The sequence below is a fragment of the Saccopteryx bilineata genome, chromosome 2 (assembly GCF_036850765.1).
Source record: "Saccopteryx bilineata isolate mSacBil1 chromosome 2, mSacBil1_pri_phased_curated, whole genome shotgun sequence".
Classification (NCBI taxonomy): Eukaryota; Metazoa; Chordata; class Mammalia; order Chiroptera; family Emballonuridae; genus Saccopteryx; species Saccopteryx bilineata.
This window is the reverse complement of record NC_089491.1, coordinates 369,932,117-369,957,859: the sequence shown is the minus strand read 5'-3', so window position 1 is coordinate 369,957,859 and position 25,743 is coordinate 369,932,117. Positions and strand designations below refer to the sequence as shown.

Below are 25,743 nucleotides of genomic sequence, written 5' to 3'. Positions count from 1 at the left end.
GAGAGAGAAACATCCATTTCCTAGGTTCCGTTCAGCTGTTCCATTTAGTTGTGCACACATTGTTTGCTTCTCATATGGGCTCTGACTGGGGTTCGAACCCGCAACTTCAACACACCAGGACAACGCTCTACTCACTGAGCAACTCAGCCAGGGCCTAAAGTTATTCTTAAAAAGAAGTTTCCATATTGAAAAATGTTGAAAATGACTGAACGCAAGGGAAATAGGGATGGAGAATTCCAAAGAATCCCATTTTGTTTACATTTTACGATGAAGACTTTCAAAACCACACTCAAGAGTTCATTATTTAACACACTTTGGAAAGGTTGGGCAGGACAAGCACATATTCCCGCTGGGCTGAGGAAGTCCTACCTCTTGCTGCTGGTGAGCAGCCCTGGCCACACCCACTGCTGCTGTCGGGTCCTCCTGCTCCGCAGTCCTGGTCTCCCTGGCACCGCCCCACACACATACCTTCCCCGGAACGTATGCAGACTTCTGTGTACGGAGGGCAGGTGGGTGCTCCTTTTGCCCTGAGAAGATGACAGGAGGCCACAAGAAGGTCCTTGTTTCCTTTCACTGACTCCTTGGACAGTGTCCCTGCACAATGGTCCACACCATTGCCACAGCATTTCGGACCTGTGGGACACTTAGTGCATTGATGAAGCAGGCATCACGGGTTCTGTCTGGCTCTTCTGGGCAGGTGTTGATCTTGGCATCCCTAAAATACACAACGATTGTTGTAGAGTCCAGGTTCAGAAGAAACCCATACTCCCTTACATGAGGAGATTCCATATGCTCCCAACTACTCAACCTACGCAGTGACTTAGAAAGCAATGTTCACATGAATCTAACAAACTGAAACTCATAATCGAAACCTTTCATTCTTTGTTGTAGAAATACTGCCTAATCATGCAGGATTCCCACAGACAAACCAGCCCAAGATCAAAGGCTGGGTTCCCTTTTTTCATTTCCCCAGAGGCTGGAGACCGGGAAACCCTCAGCACACTGACCTATCTATCGTACCAAGTCTGAAAGCCCAGGCACCTCCATCCCAAAGCCAGAAAAGCTGCCCGGATGAGGGTGGCGCCTAGCCCCCGGCCAGTGGGCAGTGTGCTGCCCGCACATAGGAACCGGCCAGTTTATAAACTCAATGCCGTGGGCGGGGCTGGGGATAGGAATGATTTTGAATAACTTCTGATACCCATATGGAAATCTGGCTCTTTTGCTCCATATCACTATGGAGGGAGAATTCTCTGACTGGTTCAGGTGCCCTTTTGGAGAGATAACAATGCAAATTGACTTATAGTTTGAAAAAGTTTATTCAGCTCATTTCCTCATCAGTTTACTGTCTGGTACCTTTGAGAATAATGCTCAAGGAATTTTTCACGAGTGTCAAATGTGAAGGTCTTAAGTTATATAGGATCATGACCCCCAAAGAGCTATGTCAGTATTGTATCAGTAATGCACTCACACACTTGGCTTTTTATTTCAAGTTCCTAGGGTGACTTATCCACCATTTCCTTTGCCATAATTAATGTACTTACATAATTAGGGATATAGCCTTGGTTCTTTTTGAAGGGTACTTTTTCAGTAGGAGATAATCAAACTTAAGAGCCAATGAATTAGAAATGCTGATTTGTCCTTGCAAACGGAGCTCTATTAATTAATCTTGGATTAAGATAGAAAGTGTCAACTTCCTGCAGGTCCTGTAGGGGCTGTGACCCAGAGTGTGTATCACAGTTAGAAAGTCTTCCTGAAATGAAATAATATGTTTCCCAGCTCCATATCCAATGTTTCTATTTTGACCTACTTACTATTTCCACATGCCTGTCCAAACAGCTTGCGCTGCACACACACCTCTCCCACGCTGCAGTGTATGTAGCCTCTCACACGCTGAGGTTTGGTTAAATGATTTGGAGAAACAAGCTGGAAATAAACGAGCAGGTTGTGTAAACTGGGGGTGGGGGATCTATTAAGTACAACAGTGGACTGGTGTTTATCGGTTTATTGGCTCTACAGGTGTCATTTTTTGTTCTCTCAATCACTTTGCAAGGAGTAGGCATGACTTCCAAGAGAATGAAGCTTTTGGTTCATTCCACCAAAAGGCCCTTTTGGGATCTGTGATTTTTTTTCTCTAAGTCAAGTTTCATTTGGGATTAAGAAATAACTTTGAAAGGCACTGTTTCCCAGGGATATCTTTTTATGACAACCTGTTCGCAGACTTCCAGAAGAGCCAAAATCAGAGCAAGGGCAAGCACACCTTATGTATGTGATATGCCTCGAGCGTGCTCAGGAACTAGGCATTTCGAGAAGGCAAATCAAATGTTCACATAATAAGAGCATTTGAAAAAATCTTTCCTACTGTGTGTGTGTGTGTGTGTGTGTTTAAATAGGATTTCCCGTTAGCAATAATCACACCTCAGATAAACCTCATTGGCTACGATACTGCCACTGTGCAAAACTTACATGACTTTCTTATCTAAAGAGGGTATGCATGGGCAGGTAGCGAGGGAGGAGACTCACGCTACCTGGCCTAGCTGGAGGAAGCCTCAGAATTCTGTGAACCTGTTCACACACGGACCCATTTCTGCTCTGTTAGGAAGGTGGTGCCAACCCCACTTCTTATCACAGAAGTGAGGAACGATGGGTGGTCAGGAGGCTATACATATAGGCTGTATATGAGAGAGCCAGCCAGCCACCACCAGAGGTGGTGAAGCGCTTTGGCTGACTGAAAACTGCCTACCAAAAATAGATGTAATTCTTTGTTTTAAAAAATACAAATATGGTGAGCAGGTGGGTATCCCAATGGGCTCTGAGCAAATTTTCCTTTAAAGCTTATAAAGCCCGTTGCAAATGACAAGGTGGGAAGAGCAAAGATCCAGGAGATGCTCTTCTGCTCCACCTTCCCTGTGTCCTCGCGTTAAATGTGGAACGTAGATAAACCGTACATGCCTTCCTATCGAAACTTTAACATGTGGCCAGGAGAACCCCGCCAGGGAACATCTTCCCTCTCTGGGAGAGACAGCCAGCATGGAACAGGGCATGGAGCATTTACCTAAAAGCCAGACAGACCTGGAGGAGAAGACTGGCCCTTCTACTCGTTAAGAGTGTGACGCTGGGCAAGTCATCTAGCTTCTTGGACACTTAGTCTGTTCACCTGTACAATCTAAAATTCTGCTACTACGACGATATCAGAAAGTTGTAGTGAGTATAAAGTGAGACGACACATGTGTAAGGGCCTGTGCGTGGTGAGTGTAATCACCTTCCCCTGACATATGGCCCCCAAATCTGGGTGAGCACAGAGTCTGATCCCTCTGTATGCCTACAGTGTCTGTAGAGTGAGCTGTTTATAGAATGAATAAGTAACAGGTATTTTAACTTTATGAAGTTCCTCTTGAGGGTGCTGCCACTAACGTGACTCAGCTTTAATAATTCTAGTTCCTGTGTTTCTCTATTCTGTACTACAAATTCCCAGGAGGAGAAAAAGATTGACTCAAACGTCTGTCTGGATAGTTCAGCTAATGCCAAGGAGGCAGGGTCACTTTATGAAAATATGGCCACTAAGGTTTTGGTGTTTTTTCAAAATAGAGAGCATTGTTGGAGTCCCATAACTAATTCAAGAGGGCTCTCCTACCTGCCACCCTTGTGCCACGGGCACATTCACATTCATACCCCAAGGCGCTTTCCTAATTCAATTCACTTTCGGGGTGCAACCACCAACACACTCAGCCTTCCCCAGTAGAAAAATCCTAAGACACATCCAGCTGCTGTCTGTAGTGGCGGGTCCTATGGCCACTTTCCTGAAAAACTTCCATCACTTTTCTGTTTCTATCCTAATCCCATCTTAATATTCCTTCTACAACCTTAGAATAAATGGTAAAAAATTTCCATGATCCACAGTCCTATACCAACGAAGCTCTATTAAATAACCTTGGATTAAAATAGAAAGCATTGACCTTCTATGTTAGAGGGTAAAGAAAAGAGAAAATAAATATTATTGAAAACAAAGATTCTATTTCAACATTTAGAACATGACATACATTATAGGTTAGTACTACGAAGAAAAACAGAGGAGGAAGATGCCTTATTGATTTTGCAAATAGTTCTGAGGCTTCCTCCGACACCCAGTCCAGGTTCTCCTGGCCTTGAGCAAGCATCTCAACAGCGCAGAGTGAGATGAGCCATAGCTTCCCTGGGAGAAGCCAGGGCAGGAAGGCCCACCTGCGGCGAGCTGCACTGGACTTTCCTTAACCGCTTCCTCCCCTCGTGCTGATCGCAGGAAGGATTCCAGGCACCATCTGGGTTCCTACCATACTGCCTCCAGTCTCTATAGTGACCAGGAGCACTTCTTCCAAAAAGGTCTTTCCTTACCTTTCCTGTACCTAATGTATCATGTAACTTTAAGCCCAAGGTTCCAAGACTTAACAGTCTTTCCTAGAGAGAGGAAAGAGGTCATAGTCTTTTTTTTTGAGAGAGAGAGGAGACAGAGAGAGAAGCATCAACATACTGTTCCACTTAGTTTTGCCATTGATTGCTTCTCATATGTGCTTTGACTGGGATTCGAACCAGCAATCTTGAAGGTCAAGCCAGAACTCTTGGGATTTAGTTGGCACCCTCGGGGTCAAGCCCTGTCTGGGGCTCAAACTGGTGATCTCAGATCAAATTGGTGCCCTCAGGATCAAGCCGGTGACCTCGGTGCTCCAGGCTGGCACTTTCTCCACTGTGCCACTAGCCAGCGCACATATTCTATTTTTACCCACACCTGGTTGCCTTGCTGCTCCTATCTCATAGCCTTATCCTCCCAACCCATCTCCCTAATCTTGCTCACGAATTTCCGTAGTTCCTGAGGTGTCAACATGTGCTCACAGACAACCCACCCAGAGCCTTCTCATGGAGCCTCGTGGTGTGGTCTGCTCTCTGCAAAGTCTCTTGCACCTGGAGGCCCATCGCCACTCCTGTTGTCAGTGTCCTTGTGGCCATGCTGTGCTGTGCAGCAGGGCAATTTCTCCAAGTGATCCCAAGATGAGAGTCCGTCCACGTGCCAAGATGGCGCCATGTTTCCATTAGTCCTCACCTGCTCACATGGTCACATGCTCTGGACAGCAATGGGAGACTGCCTCTCATTCACAGGGCTCAGAATACTGTGAGACACTGGCTGAGGACAGGTGGAAAGCCAGTTTCTCCACCCCTGTCTCTGACATAGCACCGTAGACTTCCTGTCAAGTTCCCCCACCCCCACCATGCACATAAACTAACTCACAGGGAGCACCGGCTAGGCCTGTCAGACCAGGCAGCCAGCTGACTCTACCAGGTGTCCTTGGGTCTGAAGAGAGTGGGGAGTAGGGCAGACTCACCCTCTGGGAAAGACGAGGCTGACGTAGAAGAATTCAGCTCAATAACAAGGTTGTAGTTGCCAGAGGACATGGGGATCCGCTTGACCAGGGGACTATAACCTGGATTTACCTCCAGTCCCTACAATCTGTGCTTAAGCCGGGGGGGGGGGGCATGGAGCTGCAATGAAAACAAACAAAAACAACAACAGCAACACAAACATGAAACACCGAGCCTCTGGATTTCTCTTTGCTCACTTGCATCCCCCTGAGATTCATGGGCAGCTATTACTGTGATGTCTTGGGCCTTAGGGAGTCTCTAGTTCCACACTCAGAGAAGGGAGCCAGTAAGAGAGATCCAATCTACATTGTTGTTTGAAGCCTTGGCTCTGCGAAGGGCAAGCAGGGCAGAGGGAGGCTGATCGGCCTCATGCCCAATGAGCTGGGCCACATTGTGATCTGGAGCTCAAGCCCCGCAGGCAGCTGGCCAAGGACAACACACACCCGTGCGCTGCTTTCCCCACGGGCTCCGTGCACCAATGGTAACAGCCTTCCCCACTCGGCAAACAAGAGCACTAATGATTAAAAGCTGCCACATGAGCAAATGAAAGTAGGGTGGCGAAAGCGCCTCATCCATGCCCAGAATTTCACGGGTATCACGTCCATGTCAACCCAACAATGTCATATTTTTGAGCATTTCCAAGTCACAGATGAGAAATCGGACACAGCTCAACGGGTTCATACTTCCTGAGGAACTTGATTGTAGGGGTGTAGGGAATAAACCCATCCGGACTCCTCACTCCTGCTCTTTCCTCACCACCCGCCCTTTTCCGCCCCAGCCATTCACCACCAGGGTTTGGTGTGCCTGCCAGATTGCAGGGGCCAGGGGAAGGAGGAGCTGGATTGTTTGAAAGGGATGATGGCCAGGAGTTTCCTGGCATAAAAAAAAAAAAAATCCTAGGCCTGACCAGGCAGTGGCGCAGTGAATGGAGCATCGGACTGGGATGCGGAGGACCCAGGTTCAAGACCCCAAGGTCGCCAGCTTGAGTGTGGGCTTATCTAGTTTGAGCAAAGCTCACCAGCTTGGACCCAAGGTCGCTGGCTCGAGCAAGGGATTACTCGGTCTGCTGAAGGCCCGCGGTCAAGGCACATATGAGAAAGCAATCAATGAACAATTAAGGCAGTGGTTCTCAACCTGTGGGTCGTGACTCCGGTGGGGGTCGAACGACCAAAACACAGGGGTCACGACCCACAGCTTGAGAACCACTGAACTAAGGTGTCACAACACAAAACTAATGATTGATGCTTCTCATCTTTCTCTGTTCCTGTCTGTCTGTCCCTATCTATCCCTCTCTCTGACTCTCTCTCTGTCTCTGGAAAAAAATATCCTAGTAAAGTGTCTAGAATGAATGAATGAATGAATGAATTAATTAATTAATTAATTAATACCAAACCTGGACAAATACAGAGAAACATAAGTACAATTTTAAAATAGCAAATTATATAACTTTTTGGAGAGAAAAACAAGACTGCTACCTTAATAAGTGATTTCAGAATTCTCAGCAGCAATTCTTACCAGCAAGATAATAAAAAAATACCCTCAAAGTATTAAAATATTTAAATCTAGAATTCACTGACCATCTTGTAAAGACGCACACCAGGGTTTCTGTGTGGAGGACCCAGGCTCACGCTGTGACCACCACACAGTTTCATACAAGAAAAATAAAGTGAATTAAGCCTGTTAATTCACAAACTAAAAGAGTTGTAATTTCCTCTTTTCTTCTAAATGTATATATTTTACACAGTTATATATCTAAAAAGGAAGCTATTTGTTGATGTAAGAAACTCCTTAACCTGTAGAAAATTTTTATGAGTTTATTTGAGCCAAACTGATGATCATCGTTGGGAAGCAACAGACTGAGAAAATGCTCCAGAAAACGGCAGTTTTGCAGCTTAGTTTTATATACATTAGGATCAAAGGAAGAGCTGTAAGGAGGGTGACATGAAATGTGTTGGTGGTAGATGAAGGGGGTGGGAGGAAGCGAAATGGGGGGAAATCTCTGGGATGAGATAAAAAGCAAAACGGAGACACACCTTCCTTTTACACTGGTGGGCACAGGACAGCTGCCATTCACAGCACAGAGAGGGTATGAGGGCAGCAAGGTCACAGTGGAGTCTGTCTGTGCTCTGGCGCCGCTGCTGTCCCTTTGAGGAGTCTGGAAAAGAAAATCACTCTGACATTTCAAAGGTATGTTATCTTAGATGCACAAAGACAACAGACAGACTCACTTAAGGTCAAGATCAACCTTTGCCAAGGAAGCTACAGGCATAAGACCACCTCCATGACCCGCTTTTAGTTAGGAATTTTTTTGTTCAGACCATCGTATGTGGCTCCTATAGGTCTCTGAGTTTGTAAGCTGCACCATGTTGGCCTCCCCTGGGCTTGTCAGGTTTAGTATGTGGCCCCCTTTTTTTTGCTCACACTATTTAAAAGGTAGAAAAATACAGTCACAATTTTGTCTCAATTTCTACATCCTTTTCCATTTTCTGCCTGCTTTGACTCAGTGGAATTCAAGAGGAGAGGCGTGAAAAAGGGAGAACAGGTGGAGACAACAAGGAGAGAGAGAGAGAGAGAGAGAGAGAGAGAGAGAGAGAGGACAAATCCCCTGGGTCTGAGAAGGGTGAGTAGGAAAGCAGCTCAGGACAGCCCTGTGACCGCAGGGCTCAGTCATCAGGAAGAGCTGTGGTTTCTGTCACTATCCACAGCTCAATTTGCATCCTCAGTCCCTGCTTCTGCTTGCTCAGCTCCTAGCCTCCAAGGAGGAAAATGCTTATGTCATGGGAGCATTACAGAAGATTCTGGGTTGGGGTGAACTAGGAAGAGGACAGAAGATTTGCATAACTCTCAGGACACGAGGAAACAGACTCCCTCCTGTCTAGAAAGGGAAACGGGGTAGGCAGACACTACAGAGAGTAGAAAACCACAGGCTGGGCTCCTAGAGGCTGCTGCACACAGTAGCGTCTGTCCCCGGTCCTGTTCTCGCTCCGGCCCAATGCCTGAAACCCAGAGACACCTCAACTGAAAAGTCAAGTAAGGAGATACCAGCCCTGCGGCCCCATGGTAAGAAAAGGAAGTTTTATGAAGACAAGAAGGGAAAAAGCAAAGTCTCAGATTGTGCAACAGGTGAAGTTCCACATTGCCCCACCACGAGGATTCCAGGCTTTTGTCTCTCATTCCTGGGGGAAGCATTTCTTCATGAGGGAATTCAGGATCCCTACAGCCTTCCCTGGTAGCGCTGGCTCTGGGGAACTGGGTTTCTCTCTTCCGGTTTGCTTGGGGGCAGGGAGGTGTGGGGGGAAAGATTTCACTGTGAGGGAGGAGACCCAGATTCTGAACCTAACCCTGCCCCCCTCTAATAATACAGCCAGAGACAGGACGCAGCTCTGCTCTGGACTTGATTTGACAAATGAAAGGATAGAATCTTCCAGATAGGAATCTGTTACAGTAATATAAGGTTATAGTAATTAAATATATGGAAATATAGACAAATATGGAAGATATAAAAAATAATTAGGATATAATATTAAAAGCAGTTAAGAAAATTAAATAAAGTTATGCTGTCTGGATAGGAATTAATACAGAGTGTACAGATATGATAAACAAACTCTGCCTTTCACGCAGGGCTCAGTTAGTGTGTGTGTGAAGTTATATGTAGATAAGAAGTGGCTTAATGTCATGACTCTGTGGGTTGATGTAGACAAGAGGCTTCCCTAAGAACATCTTAAAAGTGGCTTGATGTAACATTTCAGTAGATTAACATAAAAGGGGCTCCCTGCGAGGAGCTCCCAAAAAGGTAGTTTGAGATGGTAATCTTGTAGATTGACACCTGTTATAAGGCGTTGGCCAGAAAAGGTACTAAATCTAAGGGCACCCTGCTGCAGTAGTCACCCAGACTCCAAGGTTGGCACGGACTGTCTCCACACGCTCTGACCAAGGACAACCAAGAGGAACACGCTGACGGGGCCCCCTTAAGCTGTACTCAGGCACGCCAAAAGGATTTGTGAGTAATAAACTGCCTGTGCGATTCTTGCAACTAACTTGTGTGTCAGTCGTGTCTTTCCTTCAGTGGCATTTGGTGTCGGCACTGATAAATAAAATCCTCATAGCCGCCTCAAGAGTAGTCTCAAAGAGGCTGCCAGCCCTGCTGATAAGCAGGAGTGTCCCACTGCATGGGGAAGTCAAATCAGGGACGCCTGATCGATGTAGAGCTCAGGTTCTACTGGGACAGGATCCAAGGTTTCTTCCACCTTCAGAGGGCTACAGGAGTCTCATGAAGAGGCAGGCTTCCTCTTAACCTGGCTGATGGGTTTTGTAGCCATGGTGAAGCCTCAGCCTTCATTTTCAGCTGCTGACTCAGACCCTCCTTTTGAGATGTCTCCCCTCATTATAGTTCATCACCTTGGAACATGTCCACTTCACCCTGGGTTTCTCTTTCAGGGAAGTTTGTCTCATCTTCTAGAATGTTTCATTACCTTCCACACTGAGCTAGAAGGAGCCAGTTTCAGTGACTCTTTAGTTGGTCATGTATTAACTTCTTATTGCTGCTGTAACAAATTACTGCAAACCTGATGTCCTAAAACAGCATACATTTTATTCTCTTAACGTTCTGGAGGTCAGAAGTCCAAACTCTGTTTCACTGAGCTGAAATCAAGGCGTCCATAGGACTGCTTTCCCTCTGGAGGCTGTAGGGGAGAGGCTTGACTTTTTCAGCTGTTTTCTTACATTCCTTGGCTCCTGGCCTCCTCCTCCATCTTCAAAGCCAGCAGCGTAGCATCTTCCTTCAGTTGCCACATTGACTTCTTGTCTTCTGTCATCAAATCTCCCCCTGCCTCCTCTTATAAGGACACTTTGGCTACATTTAGGGCCCAAATAGATAATCTAGGATAATCTCTTCCTCTCAAAATCTTTAACCCGATCACATCTGCAAAGTCCTTTTTGCCATATAGGGTAATATTCACAGGTTATAGAAATTAGGATGTGGACATTTGGGGTGCCTGCTATGGTGACCTATACCTTGTCTCAGGCTTAGGGACCATTCATCTCTCCCCCAACCATTTCTCTCAGAACGGAGTTGAGTATCTTTAGCCAAAGACCACACCCTACCCTTTTAGGTCACCCCAAGTCCCCTCCATTCATTCCCTTTGGGCCCTAGGACAGTGCCATCCGATGGGACTTTCTGCTATGATGGAAATGTTCTGTGTCTTTGCTGTCCAACATGGAGCCAGTCACTAGCTACATGTGACCAACAAGAACTTGAAATATAACTAGTGCAACTGAATAATTGGATTATAAATTTAATTTAATTTGAATTAAATTTAATTGAGGTTCTGGCTGGTTGGCTCATTGGATGCAGGTGTCCCCAAACTATGGCCTGCAGGTCGCATGCAGCCCCTTGAGGCCATTTATCCGGCCCCCCGCCGCACTTCTGGAAGGGGCACCTCTTTCATTGGTGGTCAATGAGAGGAGCACTGTATGTGGCGGCCCTCCAACGGCCTGAGGGACAGTGAACTGGCCCCTGTGTAAAAAGTTTGGGGACCCCTGGAGAGTGTAGGTCCAGCATGTGGACGTCTGGGGTTCGGTCCCTAGTCAGGGCACACATGAGAAGCAGTCATCTGCTTCTCTTCCCTTCCCTTTCCCCCTTCTCTCTCTTCTCCTCTGGCAGCTAGTGGCTTAATTGGGCTGAGCGGCGGCCCCAGGTGCTGAGGATAGCTCAGTTGATTTGAGCATTGGCCCCAGATGGGAGTTGCCGGGTGGATCCAGTCGGGGTATATGCGGGAGTCTGTCTCACTATCTTCCCTCTTCTCATTAAAAAAAATTTATTGAAATTTAAATAGCTACTTGTGGCTAGTGGCTCATGTATGGCACAGCTCAGATCTAGGCAGGTGGAGAGCAGAAGCTAAACCAGTCAGGCTCTTTGCTGCTAGCCCCTTTTCACACAAGTCTGTATTCTGTAGCTCAAGGCTGATTGTGAATGTAATTCTATCTCAGAGCCCTGTTCTCACTCATGTAACAGTTCTGACCGAAGGGTTATTAAGGAGACAGGGCTTTTAGGTCACTCCCCCAACCCTCCAGAACCAAATCTGACATTTGTTTTTCTGTGCTCAGGATAACACTCCACCTTTGCTTTGGGCTTTAGAGAGCTGACCCACTAACGAATCTAATCCACACGATGATGCTAGGAAGAGAGACACTATGCCCCTTATAAGTGAAAAGCTAAGGCTCAGAGAAGGGAAGAGAGAATCTTCCAGACGCCAGACCCTGTGATGGGTGCTTTACACATCGCCTCATAGCAGCCCTTCAAAGTGGATTATATGACCCCCACTTTCCAGGTGTGAAAACTGATGTCTTGTAAGGCAGGGTGACTTTCCTAGTAATCAGAGGCCCACTTTTCTGACTCTGCATGACCCTCTACGTTGTACTGCTGTTGCTGTTTACAACGCCTCCTCAGAGGTTGACGGGACGACCCTCAGCCTCACAGCTGTCCTTTGGGGTCGTCCTCTCACTGTGCGCCCCAAACAACCTACAAGCCTTTGCAAGTCACACCACCTCTGTGCCCGTCTCCTCATCTGTAAAACTGGAGGTAAGAGTCCCTACTTCATCAGGGCGTTAAAATCCTTGGTGAAGGTATTGGGATTGTGTCTTTAGAGCATTGAGCCCATATGAAGTCCTCTGTGATTGCTCATTCTTATTGTGTTTGGAAGTGGTAGTTTGTTCCATTTAATAATACCAGGCAATTCCCTTCACACCAAATCGAATGAAAACACAAAGAAACTGTCTGTATATATTTACATTTTTAGTTTTATTATGAAAACACCCAGAATGAACTGCACTACCCGTGTATCCGCAATAGCAGAGAAACAGTGACAGTGGACCATCCCCACAGGGGACATGTGTCCTTTGGCAAAACCAACATAAATTATGGAAATAACATCAAATACAATAACACAGCACATAGTAAGGATTAAATTAAGAGAAGGAACAGGGACTACTGAGAGGAGTCGTGAACGTGGAGCAGGTATATCTCACTCAGAAGCGACAGGCTCAGGCGAGCTCCCCCGGAGGCCTCCTGCCCCTGTGCCTGGGGCGGCTCAGTTCAGTTCCAGGTCATTTATGTACTCCTGGACCCAGGCCTCACTGGGGTTGGCGCACACCTGTCTGCCCCTTTTGGTTAGGAATCTGTAGAATGAAGAGCGAACAGGTTAGAATCACATGGGACCCTGTCTGTGGTAGACATCTCCCTCTGCTTGACCACACTTCATGTTGTACAGCTCTAGTGGGGGCAAGACCCTCCTGGGTGGTACTGGATATAGACTCCTTGTAACTTCCACCCTGGACTTAGCTGTGGCCTCAAGGTTGCCCAGATTGGGAACCAATGAGCTTTACAATCAATATGGCTATATCCCCTCATTCATTCCTGAGTGCGCCTAGCAATAACGTTTCCACACCTTTTTCTAGTCATGGTTTAAGAAATCAGCCAACATTTCCTGTGATCTGTTTTTACTTTCCCCGGTTTTCTAGCTTCTGGCTGATTTCCTCACCATAAACCCACCATCTTGTCCCTTGACTCCCAACCCCCCTCCAGGACTCAACAGGTGACCTCATGACCTTGTTTCTTACTGCTTTCTGGGACGGTTTCAGCTCTCAGACTCGATTCCCTACTGTTTGATCCTCTCCCTGCCCAAGTTAGGCCCCTTATCGAATCCTGCCCTTGTCCTTGCCTCCCAGGGCAGCCCAGAGGTTGATACTTACACCACAGCTGGCTGGGAGCAAAGGCTGCTGGTTTCGTAGTAATCCGTCACAAAGTTGCGAGAAATTTGCCGCAGGGTGTAAGAGAAGCAGCAGGCCGTGGGAGGGTCTGAGCCCACTGGAAAGAAAGGCCATGGTGAGATCGAAGCTCTCTATCAGGAGCTGCTCTTCAGGCTTTTCATTATGGATATTCAAGGGGCATCTCTGTGGAGCTACCAGAACCCCAAATATGGTCCCTTGTAACCCATCCCACCCACCTAGCGTAGGAGTCTTTTTCTGAATACAGGATCCTAAGGGAAGGTCAAGGAGCTGGAGTGGGTCTCAGAGCACACATCTAACTCCCTTCATTTAACAGATGGGGAAACCAAGACACACAGAGACAGGGACTTCCCTAAACAAGTCTACTAGTTACCATTTCTTAAGAAAACAGGAACTTGAATATTCTGAATGTCTAGGACAGTGTTTGGCAAACCGCGGCTCGTAAGCCACATGCTGCTCTTTGGCCCCTTGAGTGTGGCTCTTCCACAAAATACCACGTGCAGGCACAAAGGCCAGCTTAGGAGTATGCTAATTAAGTTAATAACAATGTACTTACCTATATAGTTTAAGTTTAAAAAATTTGGCTCTCAAAAGAAATTTCAATTGTTGTACTGTTGATATTTGGCTCTGTTGGCTAATGAGTTTGCCGACCACTGGTCTAGGAGATGCTACATTTAACGGCTCCCTTTTGTCCCTTCCCCAGATGCCACTGGGGGACCAGCCCCAACTAGGAAAGTGAGCTCTGCCTACACCCCGGCTCTAGAAGTAGGAGCTGAAACAACAAACTTACTTGGTGCCGAGAGCGCCGGGGAGCAGAGGGCAGCCACCAGCAGGAGGAGAGAGAGGACGGTCACACAGAGCTTCATGGTCTTGCAGAGAAGAGGCTTTCCCAGAGCTGAGGTGCAGAGCCTGGAAGCTTCAGAACCCGGCTGTGTTCTGTGCTGGTACTGAGTTGGGATCCCCTCTTTATAGGAACTCTGAAGGCTGGGACAGAGGTGGGAGCACAGGAGGGCAAGCGGAATTTCCAGGGTAGAGATGATGTCACGGTGCCAATACGGAAACTGAAGCTAGCTGAGAGTGAGGACTCTGCACGCTTCTCTTCCCCCAGGGTGGTGTCATCACAGTGGAAAGGAGGAAGAAGAGGAGGAGGGGACAAGTGGGCTGCACCCTAGAGGGAAGTGGTACACCGAAGGTAGCGACTGAGACAGAGGAGATAATTGCAAACCCGAGAGGAAAGATGAAACATTCACACCTGCTAGGAGGGGCTGTAGATGAGAATCATGCTGCTCGTGGTGGTTGGAACCTCCAGAAGCTGGAGGCTTCGTGTTGACAATCTTTCCAGGGTTGTCACAGCCTGGCCCCAAGAAGGACGGGGTGCTAGGACTCCATGTCACATTCCTGAGCCACATTCTACTGGGCTGAGTGAACTTAGTGCCCTATATGTTTCCTTGGGCATAAGAAATCCAGCATTGAATGTGCAGAATGACTTAGCAGGACAACAAACTACTTATTGAACATTTGCTATGTGCCAGGCAGTGGGCAAGCTGCCTTATACACCAAACATCAAGCCTTACCCTGCCCCTGAGCAGGAGCGTGATTATTCCGCCAAGAGGGAGGTGATAAAGGTCGCAGAACAGAGGAGAGTTCACTGGTAATCTCAAGACCACAATCTTAAGTGGCCATGCCAAGATTTGACATGAATTTCTTCTAACTCTAAAATCCATTTTCTTTCACCCTGTTGGCACAATGACCTCACCTCAGGTGCTAAAATAGCTCTGTTGCCAAGCAACAGAGCAGCAGCCCAGACAGGCAGAGCATCACTTGGTAGGGCACTCGCCAGGTGGATTCTGGTCCAGGGTGGGGGGCACATTGGGAGTTTGTCCTTGCCTCCCCGCCTCTCACTTAATAATAATAAAAAAGAGTAAAGAATGTAAATTTGTGATTTTCACATTGGGCAGCTACCCAGGCATCCACTTTAGAGAGAACCCTGATTACAAGTGCCATTTCAACAACTGGTTTGCCGAACTCAACAAAAAAGTAGGTATCAGTTCTGCTAAACTGGTGTGAACCGGTGCGAATGAGCGAAATCCCACCACTGCATGTCACCTGTAACATATCCATTACCTCCCCTACTAGAAAGTGACGTTCCTTGATACAGAAAATGTGTTATGCCTATCTCTGTGTATACAGTAGCTATTCAATAAATATGTGTTTAATAAGTGTCCAGGGGCAGCCCAGACTACCAGTTTTAGCAGGGGGTGGCGACGGCAGCGGGGGTACAGGTCACATGGACTCAGGATGTGAACTCTATTTAGCTCAGTGAACAAGGAATGAACTGAGCATCCTCCCACTTTATTGAAAATGTGAGGTGATAATTCCCCTCTGTCCCCTGCCCTCAACCCACAAACACAGTGGTTTTACTTTAAGGGATACTATTTTAGGACTCAATCTTTCCAGCTCAGTGGTGTGAGAAATGACAGCAGGAGTCAACCGTGGTTCCACGGAGCTCCAAGTGCATTCTGTGGGTCACCGCCACACACACTGCAGGGGAACCTTTCATTTCCCTGTTACTCGTGGTAATATAGAGGTTTCCCCTTCTACACCCTTTACCGATACTGTGCTCATAGCTCTATTCTGGGCACTTTCATATCTGTTTTGTCATTTTGTCTTCCCAGATGCAGGCAGGACTTGCAACCCTGGCAGAAATATGACCTTGCAAAGGCCCTGGTCCTTTGATTTCTCCCAGCATGTCTATGTCCATGGTTTTATATGATCCCAAATCTGTTTTTGCTATTATAGCAAAACCTAGAGAAGTTAAAAGACTTGATCAAGGTCACACAGGATGTGTGTTAAAACTCAAGGTCTTGTTCTGGTCGGTTGGCTCAGTGGTAGAGCATCAGTCCGGCGTGTAGATGTCCTGGGTTCGATCTGGTCAAAGCACACAGGAGAAGCGACCATCTGCTTTTCCATCCCTCCCACTTCCCCTTCCCTCTCTCTCTTCTTTTCCCATAGCCATAGCTTGATTGTTTCAAGCGTATTGATCCCAGGTGCTGAGGATGGCTCCGTGGAGTTTCTGCTTCAGATACTAAAAATAGCTTGGTTGCAAGCATGGCCCAAGATGGGGGTTGCTGGGTGCATCCTGGTCAGGGCGCATATGGGAGTCTGTCTCTCTATCTCCCCTTCTCTCACTTGGAAAAAGAAGAAGAAGAAGAAGAAGAAGAAGAAGAAGAAGAAGAAGAAGAAGAAGAAAATAAAAAGACCCATAGTCTTCCAACTCCTGGTCCAAAGATGACCAGACTTCCTTTACAGGTGCGACCCTCTGAGATGGCCCTTCAGGGAATCTCTGAAGGTACCAGCCTCTCAGGAGGGATGACAGAACTGCCGAGGAGCAGGAAACAGAGGTGGCCAATCTTGACACTAAAAATGGATGCCTAAAACCTCAGCTAGCACTACCCTACATAGACTGCATATGTTTTATCTTATACTACATGCATACCTTTTCATTTAAAGAAAGCACTTTCTGGCTTTTCTTTGGCATATCTCAATTGCCAGCATCACTAGTCTTGTACTTTGGAACCATAATCAAGTAAAATAAGTGTTACTTGAATACAATTGATTGTTAACCAACAATCAATCTGATAACTGAGACGGCTACTAAGTGACTCACTGGCAGGCAGTGTGTACAGCGTAGACACACTAAACCAAGACATGATTCACGTTCCCAGCGGGACGAAGCCGCACAGTGCGCAATTTCTTAAAACTTATGAATTGTTTCTGGTGGATACATGTCATCATACATTTGTCAAACCCACAGAATGCACAACACAAAGAATAAACCCTAATGTAAAGTATGGATTAATTAATAATAATGAATTAATATTGGCTCAGAAATTGTAACAAACCATCCAAGTTAACAAGATGTGAGTAATAGGAGAAAATTGCAGGGGAGAGGGAGCCAAAAGGATATATAGAAAGGCTCTGTACTTTCCGCTCACTCTTTCTGTAAACCTAAAACTCTCCCGAAAAATAATGTCTTTTAGTTAAAAAAAGAAAGAGCAGAACCTGACCAGGCGCAGTGGATGGAGAGTAGGACTGGGATGCAGAAGACCCAGGTTCGAGACCCCGAGGTCGCCAGCTTGAGTGCGGGCTCATCTGGTTTGAGCAGAGCTCACCAGCTTGGACCCAAGGTCGCTGGCTTGAGCAAGGAGTTACTCGATCTGCTGAAGGTCCGTGGTCAAGGCACATATGAGAAAGCAATCAATGAACAACTAAGTGTCACAACGAAAAACTAATAATTGATGCTTCTCATCTCTCTCCGTTCCTGTCAGTCTGTCCCTATCTATCCCTCTCTCTGACTCTATCTCATTCTGTCTATGTGTAAAAAAAAAAAAAAAAAAAAAAAAAAAAAAAAAAAGGCCCTAACCGGTTGGCTCAGTGGTAGAGCATCGGCCTGGCGTGCGGAAGTCCCGGGTTCGATTCCCAGCCAGGGCACACAGGAGAAGCGCCCATCTACTTCTCCACCCCTCCCCCTCTCCTTCCTCTCTGTCTCTCTCTTCCCCTCCCGCAGCCGAGGCTCCATTGGAGCAAAGATGGCCCTGGCGCTTGGGATGGCTCTGTGGCCTCTGCCTCAGGTGCTAGAATGGCTCTGGTCACAAAAGAGCGACGCCCCAGTGGGGCAGAGCATCGTCCCCTGGTGGGCATGCCGGGTGGATCCCGGTTGGGCTCATGCAGGAGTCTGTCTGACTGCCTCCCTGTTTCCAGCTTCGGAAAAATGAAAAAAAAAAAAAAAAAGAGCAGAGATATGAGGCAATATCTAGGGGAAAATTAAGAGTCATTGAAGTTCTGTTTAGCTTTGCTTTGTTTTTGGTTCATTTTTTATATTTATTTATTTATTTATTTATCTTGAGACACAGAGAGAGAGATGAACAGACAGGAAGGGGGAGAGATGAGAAGCATCAACTCGTAGTTGCAGCACTTTAGTTGTTCATTGATTGCTTTGTCTGATGTGCCTTGACCAAGGTGGGCTCCAGCTGAACCAGTGACCCTTTCCTCAAGCCAGTGAACTTGGGCTCAAGCCAGTGACCTTGAGCATCAAGCCAGTGAGTGACCTTTGGGCTCAAGTCAGTGACCATGGGGTCACTATGATCCCACACTCAAGCCAGCAACCTTGGAGTTTCAAACCTGGGTCCTCAGCATCCCAGGTCAATGCTCTATCCCACTGCGCCACTGCCTGGTCAGGTCGGTTTTCTTTTTAGGTAAGCGTGTGAGAGCATGTGTTTATGCAGGGAAACATTGATAAAGTAGGAAAGAAAATAAATAATTACAGGAGGATCTTTTTAGAACTAAAGAGAGAGGAGGATAAGGAACATAAGCAGAACTTTCCAAAAAAGATAATATATTTTTAAAAAGGGGAAAAAAAGCTTTTGAATTGTTTATATCTGAATTTTCCATTTAATATTGTGAACTACGATTGACCACGGGTAACTGAAACTGAGGAAAGTGAAACCATGGATAATGGGAACTGCTGTAGATGAAGGAGGTGCCGGGGAGGGATGAGCCAAGGCTGATGCCCTGGTCTGTGGCTTGGGAGCTGGGTAGGAGGGGTGACTTTTACTGAGTGGAGAAAGCAGAAGGAGGAGCAGAGGGACAGGGGGAAGGATCTATTCTGATGCCGGGATGTATGCCTTGATCTACTATAGACACACACACACACACACACACACACACACACACACACACACGACCAGAGGAGAATGATAAGAACTCAAGATATAAAAGCAGAGAGAAGGGGCTGCATGGAATTGTCACTCTGGGATTCTGAAAAGGAGCCCCTGGGACATTGTTTCTACATAAAAGGCGGAGCCAAGCCTGCTGCAACCTGACTCTGGGCAGACCTGGAAAAAAGCAGGCCGAGGCTAGACCAAACAAGGGTACCACCATCAATGGACTACTCCATGGAGCCAGTGTCGAAGGGAGAGAGCCGAGACTGACACCCAGGGAAATGGAACTGCAGGGCCCAAAACAGAAAGGAAACCACTCCAGCAGGGCCGGGCCTTGGGAAGCAATGAGGAGATGAGCAGAGCAGAGCAGGACAAAGCAATAATTATGCAGAACATGAATTGTTCAGCCAGAATTCCCTTACTCATCGCTGGGGTGCTCTGTTGGACTGAGGTGGGGCTTCAAAGAGGCTGGAATGAGCCAGAAAGCTAGGACACAAATCAAACCCTTCCATGCTGACCGACCACCATGCTGACTGCTGGTTACTTTCTGCCTAAGAGATCTTAGCCAAAGATTAAGACCTTGACTCCATGGCCTTTCTGACCCTTTCCTTCCTGTTAGCATTTCAACTCCATAGTGGGACCTGGACATAACATGTACTATTATTGAAATCAGTGATTTATTCATTCATTCACCACGTACTGATTAAGCTCCACTGCATGTCAGGCGTGTGGTTATCATTGGTGACACTTGGCTAGGTAACGCACACAGTGAAATAAAAAACTGACCAATTCTATCTGCGTGATCCTGGGCAAATCACTTCACCTGGGAACATCAGTTACCACCTCGGAAATTTCTGAGACCTCTCACAACCAATTCAACAGTCCTAAGGCTCTCTCCGATTATGCATTAACATGCAGAGGGAGCAAGGACACCATATCACCGACTATAAAAAAGAAACACACCCCCATGTTTATGGCAGCATTGTTCACAATAGCAAAGATCTGGAAACAGCCCAAGTGTCCTTCAGTGGACGAGTGGATTAAAAAGCTGTGGTACATATATATAATGGAATACTATGGGGCTATGAAAAAGAAGGAAATACTACCTTTGCAACAATATGGAGGGACCTGGAAACTATTGTGTTGAGTGAAATAAGCCAGGCAGAGAAAGAAAAATATCATATGACCTCACTCATCTGAGGAATCCTCACTCATCTGAGACCTCTCTACCTACATAAAAGGCGAGCCAAGCCTGCTGCAACCTGACTCTGGGCCAGACCTAGAAAAAAGCAGGCAGAGGCTAGACCAAACAAGGGTATCACCATTTATGTAGGTAGAAAGTGTCACCAATGATAACCACACGCCTGACATGTAGTGGAGCTTAATCAGGAATAATGAGAACTGAGGAACGGAATTGAGACAGAGGAGGGATCAAAGGGACCAGAGGGAAAGCGGACAGAGGGAAAGGGGATGATAGGATGGGATAAACCTGAAGGGAAGGGGGAGGGTGCTGTAGGGAGGGGGCAGGGGAGATGTTGAGGGGAATAGGGGGGAGAGCAGAGGCATTCGGGGTGACCCTAGAATCTATGTAAACACAATTAATTAAATAAATAAAAATGTTTTAAAAAAAGACAAAGGGCAACTTCCTGGTTTTAGGATTGATATGGAAAATCTTACTTATATAATTACTAAGATAGAATTTTATAGTCAATAAATCACCTTTATTAAAAAGAACAAACTTTTAAGAAAAAGAGTCTATGTCAGAAAATTCATCATGTGGTAGGATTTTGTTTAAATCCACCAACAAGACATGGTATGAATTTGGTTTAAAGTCAACAGGACATGGTCTAAATTCTTTGGAGAGAAAATTATGTAAATAACACATTATAACACAATATGATAAGTGTTGTAATCATGGAGATGGATAATAAGGTCCACTATCAGAAAGCAGTTGATTCAGCGTTTCCGTTTCCTTTTTCTCGCCCTCCCCAAGTCATAGAACCAGCTCTCAGAAACTGAATCCTGAGTGTGAAGGGAAGTTCCCCCCAAGAAGTAAATGAGGGACTGCAATGCAGGGTTTCAATTGAGAACTGGGCAGAGGAGGTGGGGTGAGGAGGAGGCATTATCTGTAATCTAGAGTTTCCAATGAAATAAGTGACAGACTCCATTTTTGGAACTGACAATGTCAATGGAAGACAGCTGGGTGCTAAAGCCTCAGTGAAACTGGCCATTGCCCTTTCCATGGCATCTAGCCTTTGCTTCACCTCCCTCAAGACCAGCATTAGCCTGACCAGGTGGTGGTGCAGTGGATAGAGTGTCGGACTGGGATGCAGAAGACCCAGGTTCGAGACCCCGAGGTCACCAGCTTGAGCCCGGGCTCATCTGGTTTGAGCAAAAGCTCACCAGCTTGGACCCAAGGTCGCTGGTTCGAGCAAGAGATTACTCGGTCTGTTAAAGGCCCATGGTCAAGGCACTCAATGAACAACTAAGAAAGCAATCAATGAACAGCTTAGGTGTCACAACAAAAAACTGATTGATGCTTCCATCTCTCTCTGTTCCTGTCTGTCTGTTCCTATCTATCCCTCTCTCGGTAAAAAAAAAAAAAAAAAAAAAAAAAAAAAAGACAGCATTAGCAGTCACAGGGATGGGATCACAACACAGCCCATGTACTTCTATTGACACAGGAAGGACAGAATTCCTAAGCTGTGGTCTTACTTTACTTACTTCCTGTTTCCTCCCTTTGGGGGGATGCTAAGCCCTCAGGTTTGGACCTAATTTATCTTCCTCATCCATATTCGCTCCACTCTGCAGCCACACTGACTGCTCTCTCCTCCTCCTGAGCCCGCAGTTTCACACGTGGGACGCTGCATCTGCAGGACCTCTACCACTGCCCTGGCTGTGTACATTCGAGTACTTTCAAGACCCGGCCAAAGTTCCATCCCTTCCGGGACACCTCCCTCAGTCCTCCCAAGGGAGGTCATTGCTCCCTCTCCCGGACATGCTGAGCTTCCATTGATTTCTCTTAGGAGTCTTAGCACTTTCTGCTAAGTGCTGTGGTTACCTGCTTATCTATCTTCTTCCTGCTGCTACTAGACCAGGGGCATCTAGAGGACAAAGACCATCCAAAAGAATTAAATCTAGCTCTCATTATAAAATGTGATTTAGGTCTGACCTGTGGTGGCACAGTGGATAAAGCATCGACCTGGAAATGCTGAGGTCGCCGGTTCGAAAGCCTGGGCTTGCCTGGTCAAGGTACATATGGGAGTTGATGCTTCCTGCTCCTACCCCCTCTCTCTCTCTCTCCTTTCTAAAATGAATAAAAAATTTTAAAAAATTGTGATTTATGCTTATTAATTATGTAACAATAAAATACTAAAGAGTGGAGAAGGAAAAAAAACCCCATACAGACCTGGCTGAGAAGTCAGCACTTTCACTCCACTGACATTATTTTTTTTTAGGTAAATATTGCACAGGTTTCTTAAAATAGTTCAGAGAGATGTAAACCAAGATTTCATTTTAGCAGAGGCCACCGGACAGAAACTTTGGTATATTTCTCAAAAATTTCTTTTAATTTAAAATTAAACAATTGACAACAACCTACTTTCCAACCAATGATATTGTAAATATTTTAAAACAAAATATGTGTGTAAGTTTGTGAACTGACTAGGAAAGTAATGCATTCTCACTTAAAAAGAGAGAGAGAGAGAGAGAGAGAGAGAGAGAGAGGGAGAAAGAATTCCAGACAAAGAAAAAAACAAGGACATTATTTACCCATAGATCTTTTACACACACATATATATGTATTATTGCTGCATTGGGAGATTTATTTCCCAAGCTTTTTATTTTTTCTATTCCCAGTGTTTATATATATAAACTACATATATGCATATTTATGGTTACAATTATAGTTATCTGTGTGTATATACTTGTATATCTTGTATAATTTGTCATCTTACTTTTTTACAACTGATTTTATATTTGTTCCACTACATTTCATTCAGTTTAAGGACTTAATAATAGATGAGCCAGTGGATATATCACAACTCACTTTATCAACCCCGATAGAGGAAGATTTTAGGTTGCCTTATTTTAGACCTACAAATGATGCTGGGTCAGTTATATCTTTATGTTTGAAGACGCTTCCATATTTGGGTTTGTTTCTTTAGAACTCTTTCCTAGAAATGTGTTAATAGGTATAAATATTTTTAGGCTCCTGAAATATTAACACCCACATCTAAAGTATCTTTATGAATTTGTGACCCAATGACCCTAGTCATCCAGCGACTGTTAGATGAATGGACGAAAGACAGAACCATGACCTCATGCTTCCTAGTCCTCTAGCGGGAATTCCTCAATTCAGTTTCTAGCCACCAAGCGAGGCTGTGCCACCCTCCACCGCATCCTCTCATCCAGCCCATCCGAGTGCTCAGAGCAGCTGTGGAAGCCCGGGAACTTCAGCTCTGGGGGAGGACGGAGCTGGAGAGTTCATGCACAGCTCAGTCTCTATGGAAAGGAACCGGCTTAGAATAGCCCTGAGTTGGGATACACTCTTCTCCAGCTCTTAGGGGGAAACCATTTCCTCACAAATAAAGCGGAACAAGTCACGAGTTGTGGGTTCAGACTTATAGTTCAGAGGAGCTATTCTTAGATATCCTGAGCCCCTGTGGTCACCTAGGACCCTGAGTTGTGCAACTCTCAGCCTGACAACACCAGCATGCTTAAAAATTTCCCTCCTCACCCCCGGATTCCATTTCCCCTCCACCAGGACTGCCTATAAAGAGCAGGGGAGATGGCTTCACAATGCAGAAGGACGCAGCCAGCAACGAGTGCCCACTCCCAGCTCTGCTCTCTTGACCCTCGAGCCCGCACTCCATCTGCTCAGCATCATGAAGGTCTCCGGGGCCACCCTCGCCGTCCTTCTCTGCACCATGGCCCTCTGCAGCCAGGTCTTCTCGGCACCATGTGAGTCTGTCTTGCTCTTGTGGGTGTCCCCACTCTCTGGCCGTGGTCAGACCACAGCCTTCTTTTCTTGTGGTCTTGAGATCTCCCGAGAGAAAATAAAGAACTTCTTAAAGGGTTTCAAAGCATCTTTGCTTTTTTTCTGTAAAACTTGTATTTTCGTCTTATAAGGGAGTGGTTAGCTAGCCCAGTCTCTCTATCTGAGAGCCAGGGTGCAGTAGGGGAGTCACAGTCCCATTTTACAGAAGGCAAAATAGAGACCTAAGCAAGTGAGTTCACCAGAGGCAGAATCCGGTGGTACCAGTCTTCAACTAACTCATTCTAGGTCCCCCCAAGAGCCCTGTCCCTTGGATGTCTTAGGAGAGATGTCCAAGGTTTCCCTTTGCTCGGGTACGGCTTCTTGCAGAGACATTAGAAAACAGTCTGCTCAGATGTCTGGATCACAAAGAGAAAGACGGTGCCCACAATGAAGACTCAGAGAAAGAAGGACACAGGCAGAACAAGGACAGAGATAGGGATATTTCTAGGCAAACATGCCCAATGCCTTCTAGGGACTGTCTCTCAGCCCACGCCCTGCACGAGGCTGTCTTCCTCACTTCTCAGATGTCACCTTTCCTTCTGAACTATGACTCAGGTTCATTCTGTTTCTTCCTCCGCAGTTGGCGCCGACACCCCGACCGCCTGCTGTTTCTCCTACATCTCCCGGCAGGTTCAGCGTAGATTCATAGTCGACTATTTTGAGACCAGCAGCCAGTGCTCTAAGCCTGGTATCATGTAAGTGTCAGTCTTCCTGCCCATCTTGGAGGGGACAGAGAGGGTGTGGGGTGGGGGGCAATGCCCAAGGCATAGACAGGCCAGGGCACCATCCTGGAAGGGCACCGTCCTCCAGGATGTCCTATCAACTATGCAGGACCCAGGTCTCTGAGGTGTGACTTGACCTGGCCAGGGGCTTGCAGAGTTTGGTAGGGCTGCCCAGCCCAGAGGGAAGGGAGGGAAAGAAGGAGGCAGCAGCAGGACCCTCTGAGGGGCTCCCTGAGTCAATAAGAGCAGCTCTCGGGGTTGAGATAGGCAGAGGATCCCTTAGAGAGGGGGTGGGCGCCGAGCTGCCTAGGACAGAGTGGGGTGGAGAGGCCACGGTGGGCCCAGGGTTTCCCTGCTGGATTCCTCGGTGTGTAAGCCTTCCACTGCTCTCCACAGCTTCCAAACCAAAAGAGGCCGGCAGGTCTGTGCAGACCCCACTGAAGCCTGGGTCCAGGAGTATGTCACCGACCTGGAGCTGAATGCATGAGTGGCCTGGAAGCTTTGAGGAACCCAGCGACCTTGGTGGGCCAATGGGAAGCAGGGGCCTGAGCCTTGGAAGCGGCCTTGTAACCTCCACTGCTACCTCTCCTGTGGGCTGGTTGTTCCCCACATTCTGGGACTCCTCCTAACTTAACTTTCCACTTATTTATACTATTTAATATTTGTATTTATTTTGACTGTCCCACTGTGTTTGGGACTATTTGCTCCAAAAATCTCAGGACACCTTCTTTACCACCCTCCCTTCCCCTTTCACTTGCACTGTGATGACAATTGAGTGATTGTCAACAGTTTGTTCTGGGCAGAGGTGGCAGCAAAGCCACCGGCCTGACATGGGTATGAAATGTTTCTGTTTGGTATTGCTTTCAGCGTGGAGGAATAATAAAGATGCTTTTCTCAAAGGTGAACTGGAATTGAGTTTGGTTTTGTTTATTTGGCAAGTCAGAACCACTGGTTGAAAGGAATAATAGGCAAAGAACAGGAAGATGTGAAAGGGAGGGAACTTGGGAGGGGGAAGGGGTTCTGCTTTATACGGGACCACACTTCCGGAACGTTGAAATTATGAATAGCTTATAAATCAAATCATACGTAC

At 46.6% G+C, this 25,743-nt stretch overlaps 2 protein-coding genes and 1 pseudogene across 2 annotated transcripts; 1 reads left to right on the top strand and 2 right to left on the bottom strand.

The window, feature by feature from the left end:
* Nucleotides 1-2,329: 2,329 nt before the first annotated feature.
* On the bottom strand, nucleotides 2,330-2,460 carry LOC136327817 (U4 spliceosomal RNA; annotated as a pseudogene).
* Nucleotides 2,461-12,207: 9,747 nt separating this feature from the next.
* CCL4 (C-C motif chemokine ligand 4) lies at nucleotides 12,208-14,259 on the bottom strand. Its single transcript, XM_066255385.1, has 3 exons — nucleotides 13,964-14,259; nucleotides 13,138-13,252; nucleotides 12,208-12,564 (listed from the first exon to the last, which is right to left on the bottom strand). The coding sequence occupies exons 1-3, from the start codon at nucleotides 14,037-14,039 to the stop codon at nucleotides 12,477-12,479; spliced, it is 279 nt and encodes a 92-aa protein (XP_066111482.1). The 5' UTR covers nucleotides 14,040-14,259; the 3' UTR covers nucleotides 12,208-12,476.
* A 9,403-nt stretch (nucleotides 14,260-23,662) lies between these two features.
* On the top strand, nucleotides 23,663-25,539 carry LOC136323544 (C-C motif chemokine 3). The gene is made up of 3 exons (XM_066255384.1): nucleotides 23,663-23,855; nucleotides 24,512-24,626; nucleotides 25,050-25,539. Exons 1-3 carry the CDS (start codon nucleotides 23,780-23,782, stop codon nucleotides 25,138-25,140), a joined length of 282 nt encoding a protein of 93 aa, XP_066111481.1. The 5' UTR covers nucleotides 23,663-23,779; the 3' UTR covers nucleotides 25,141-25,539.
* Nucleotides 25,540-25,743: the final 204 nt, after the last annotated feature.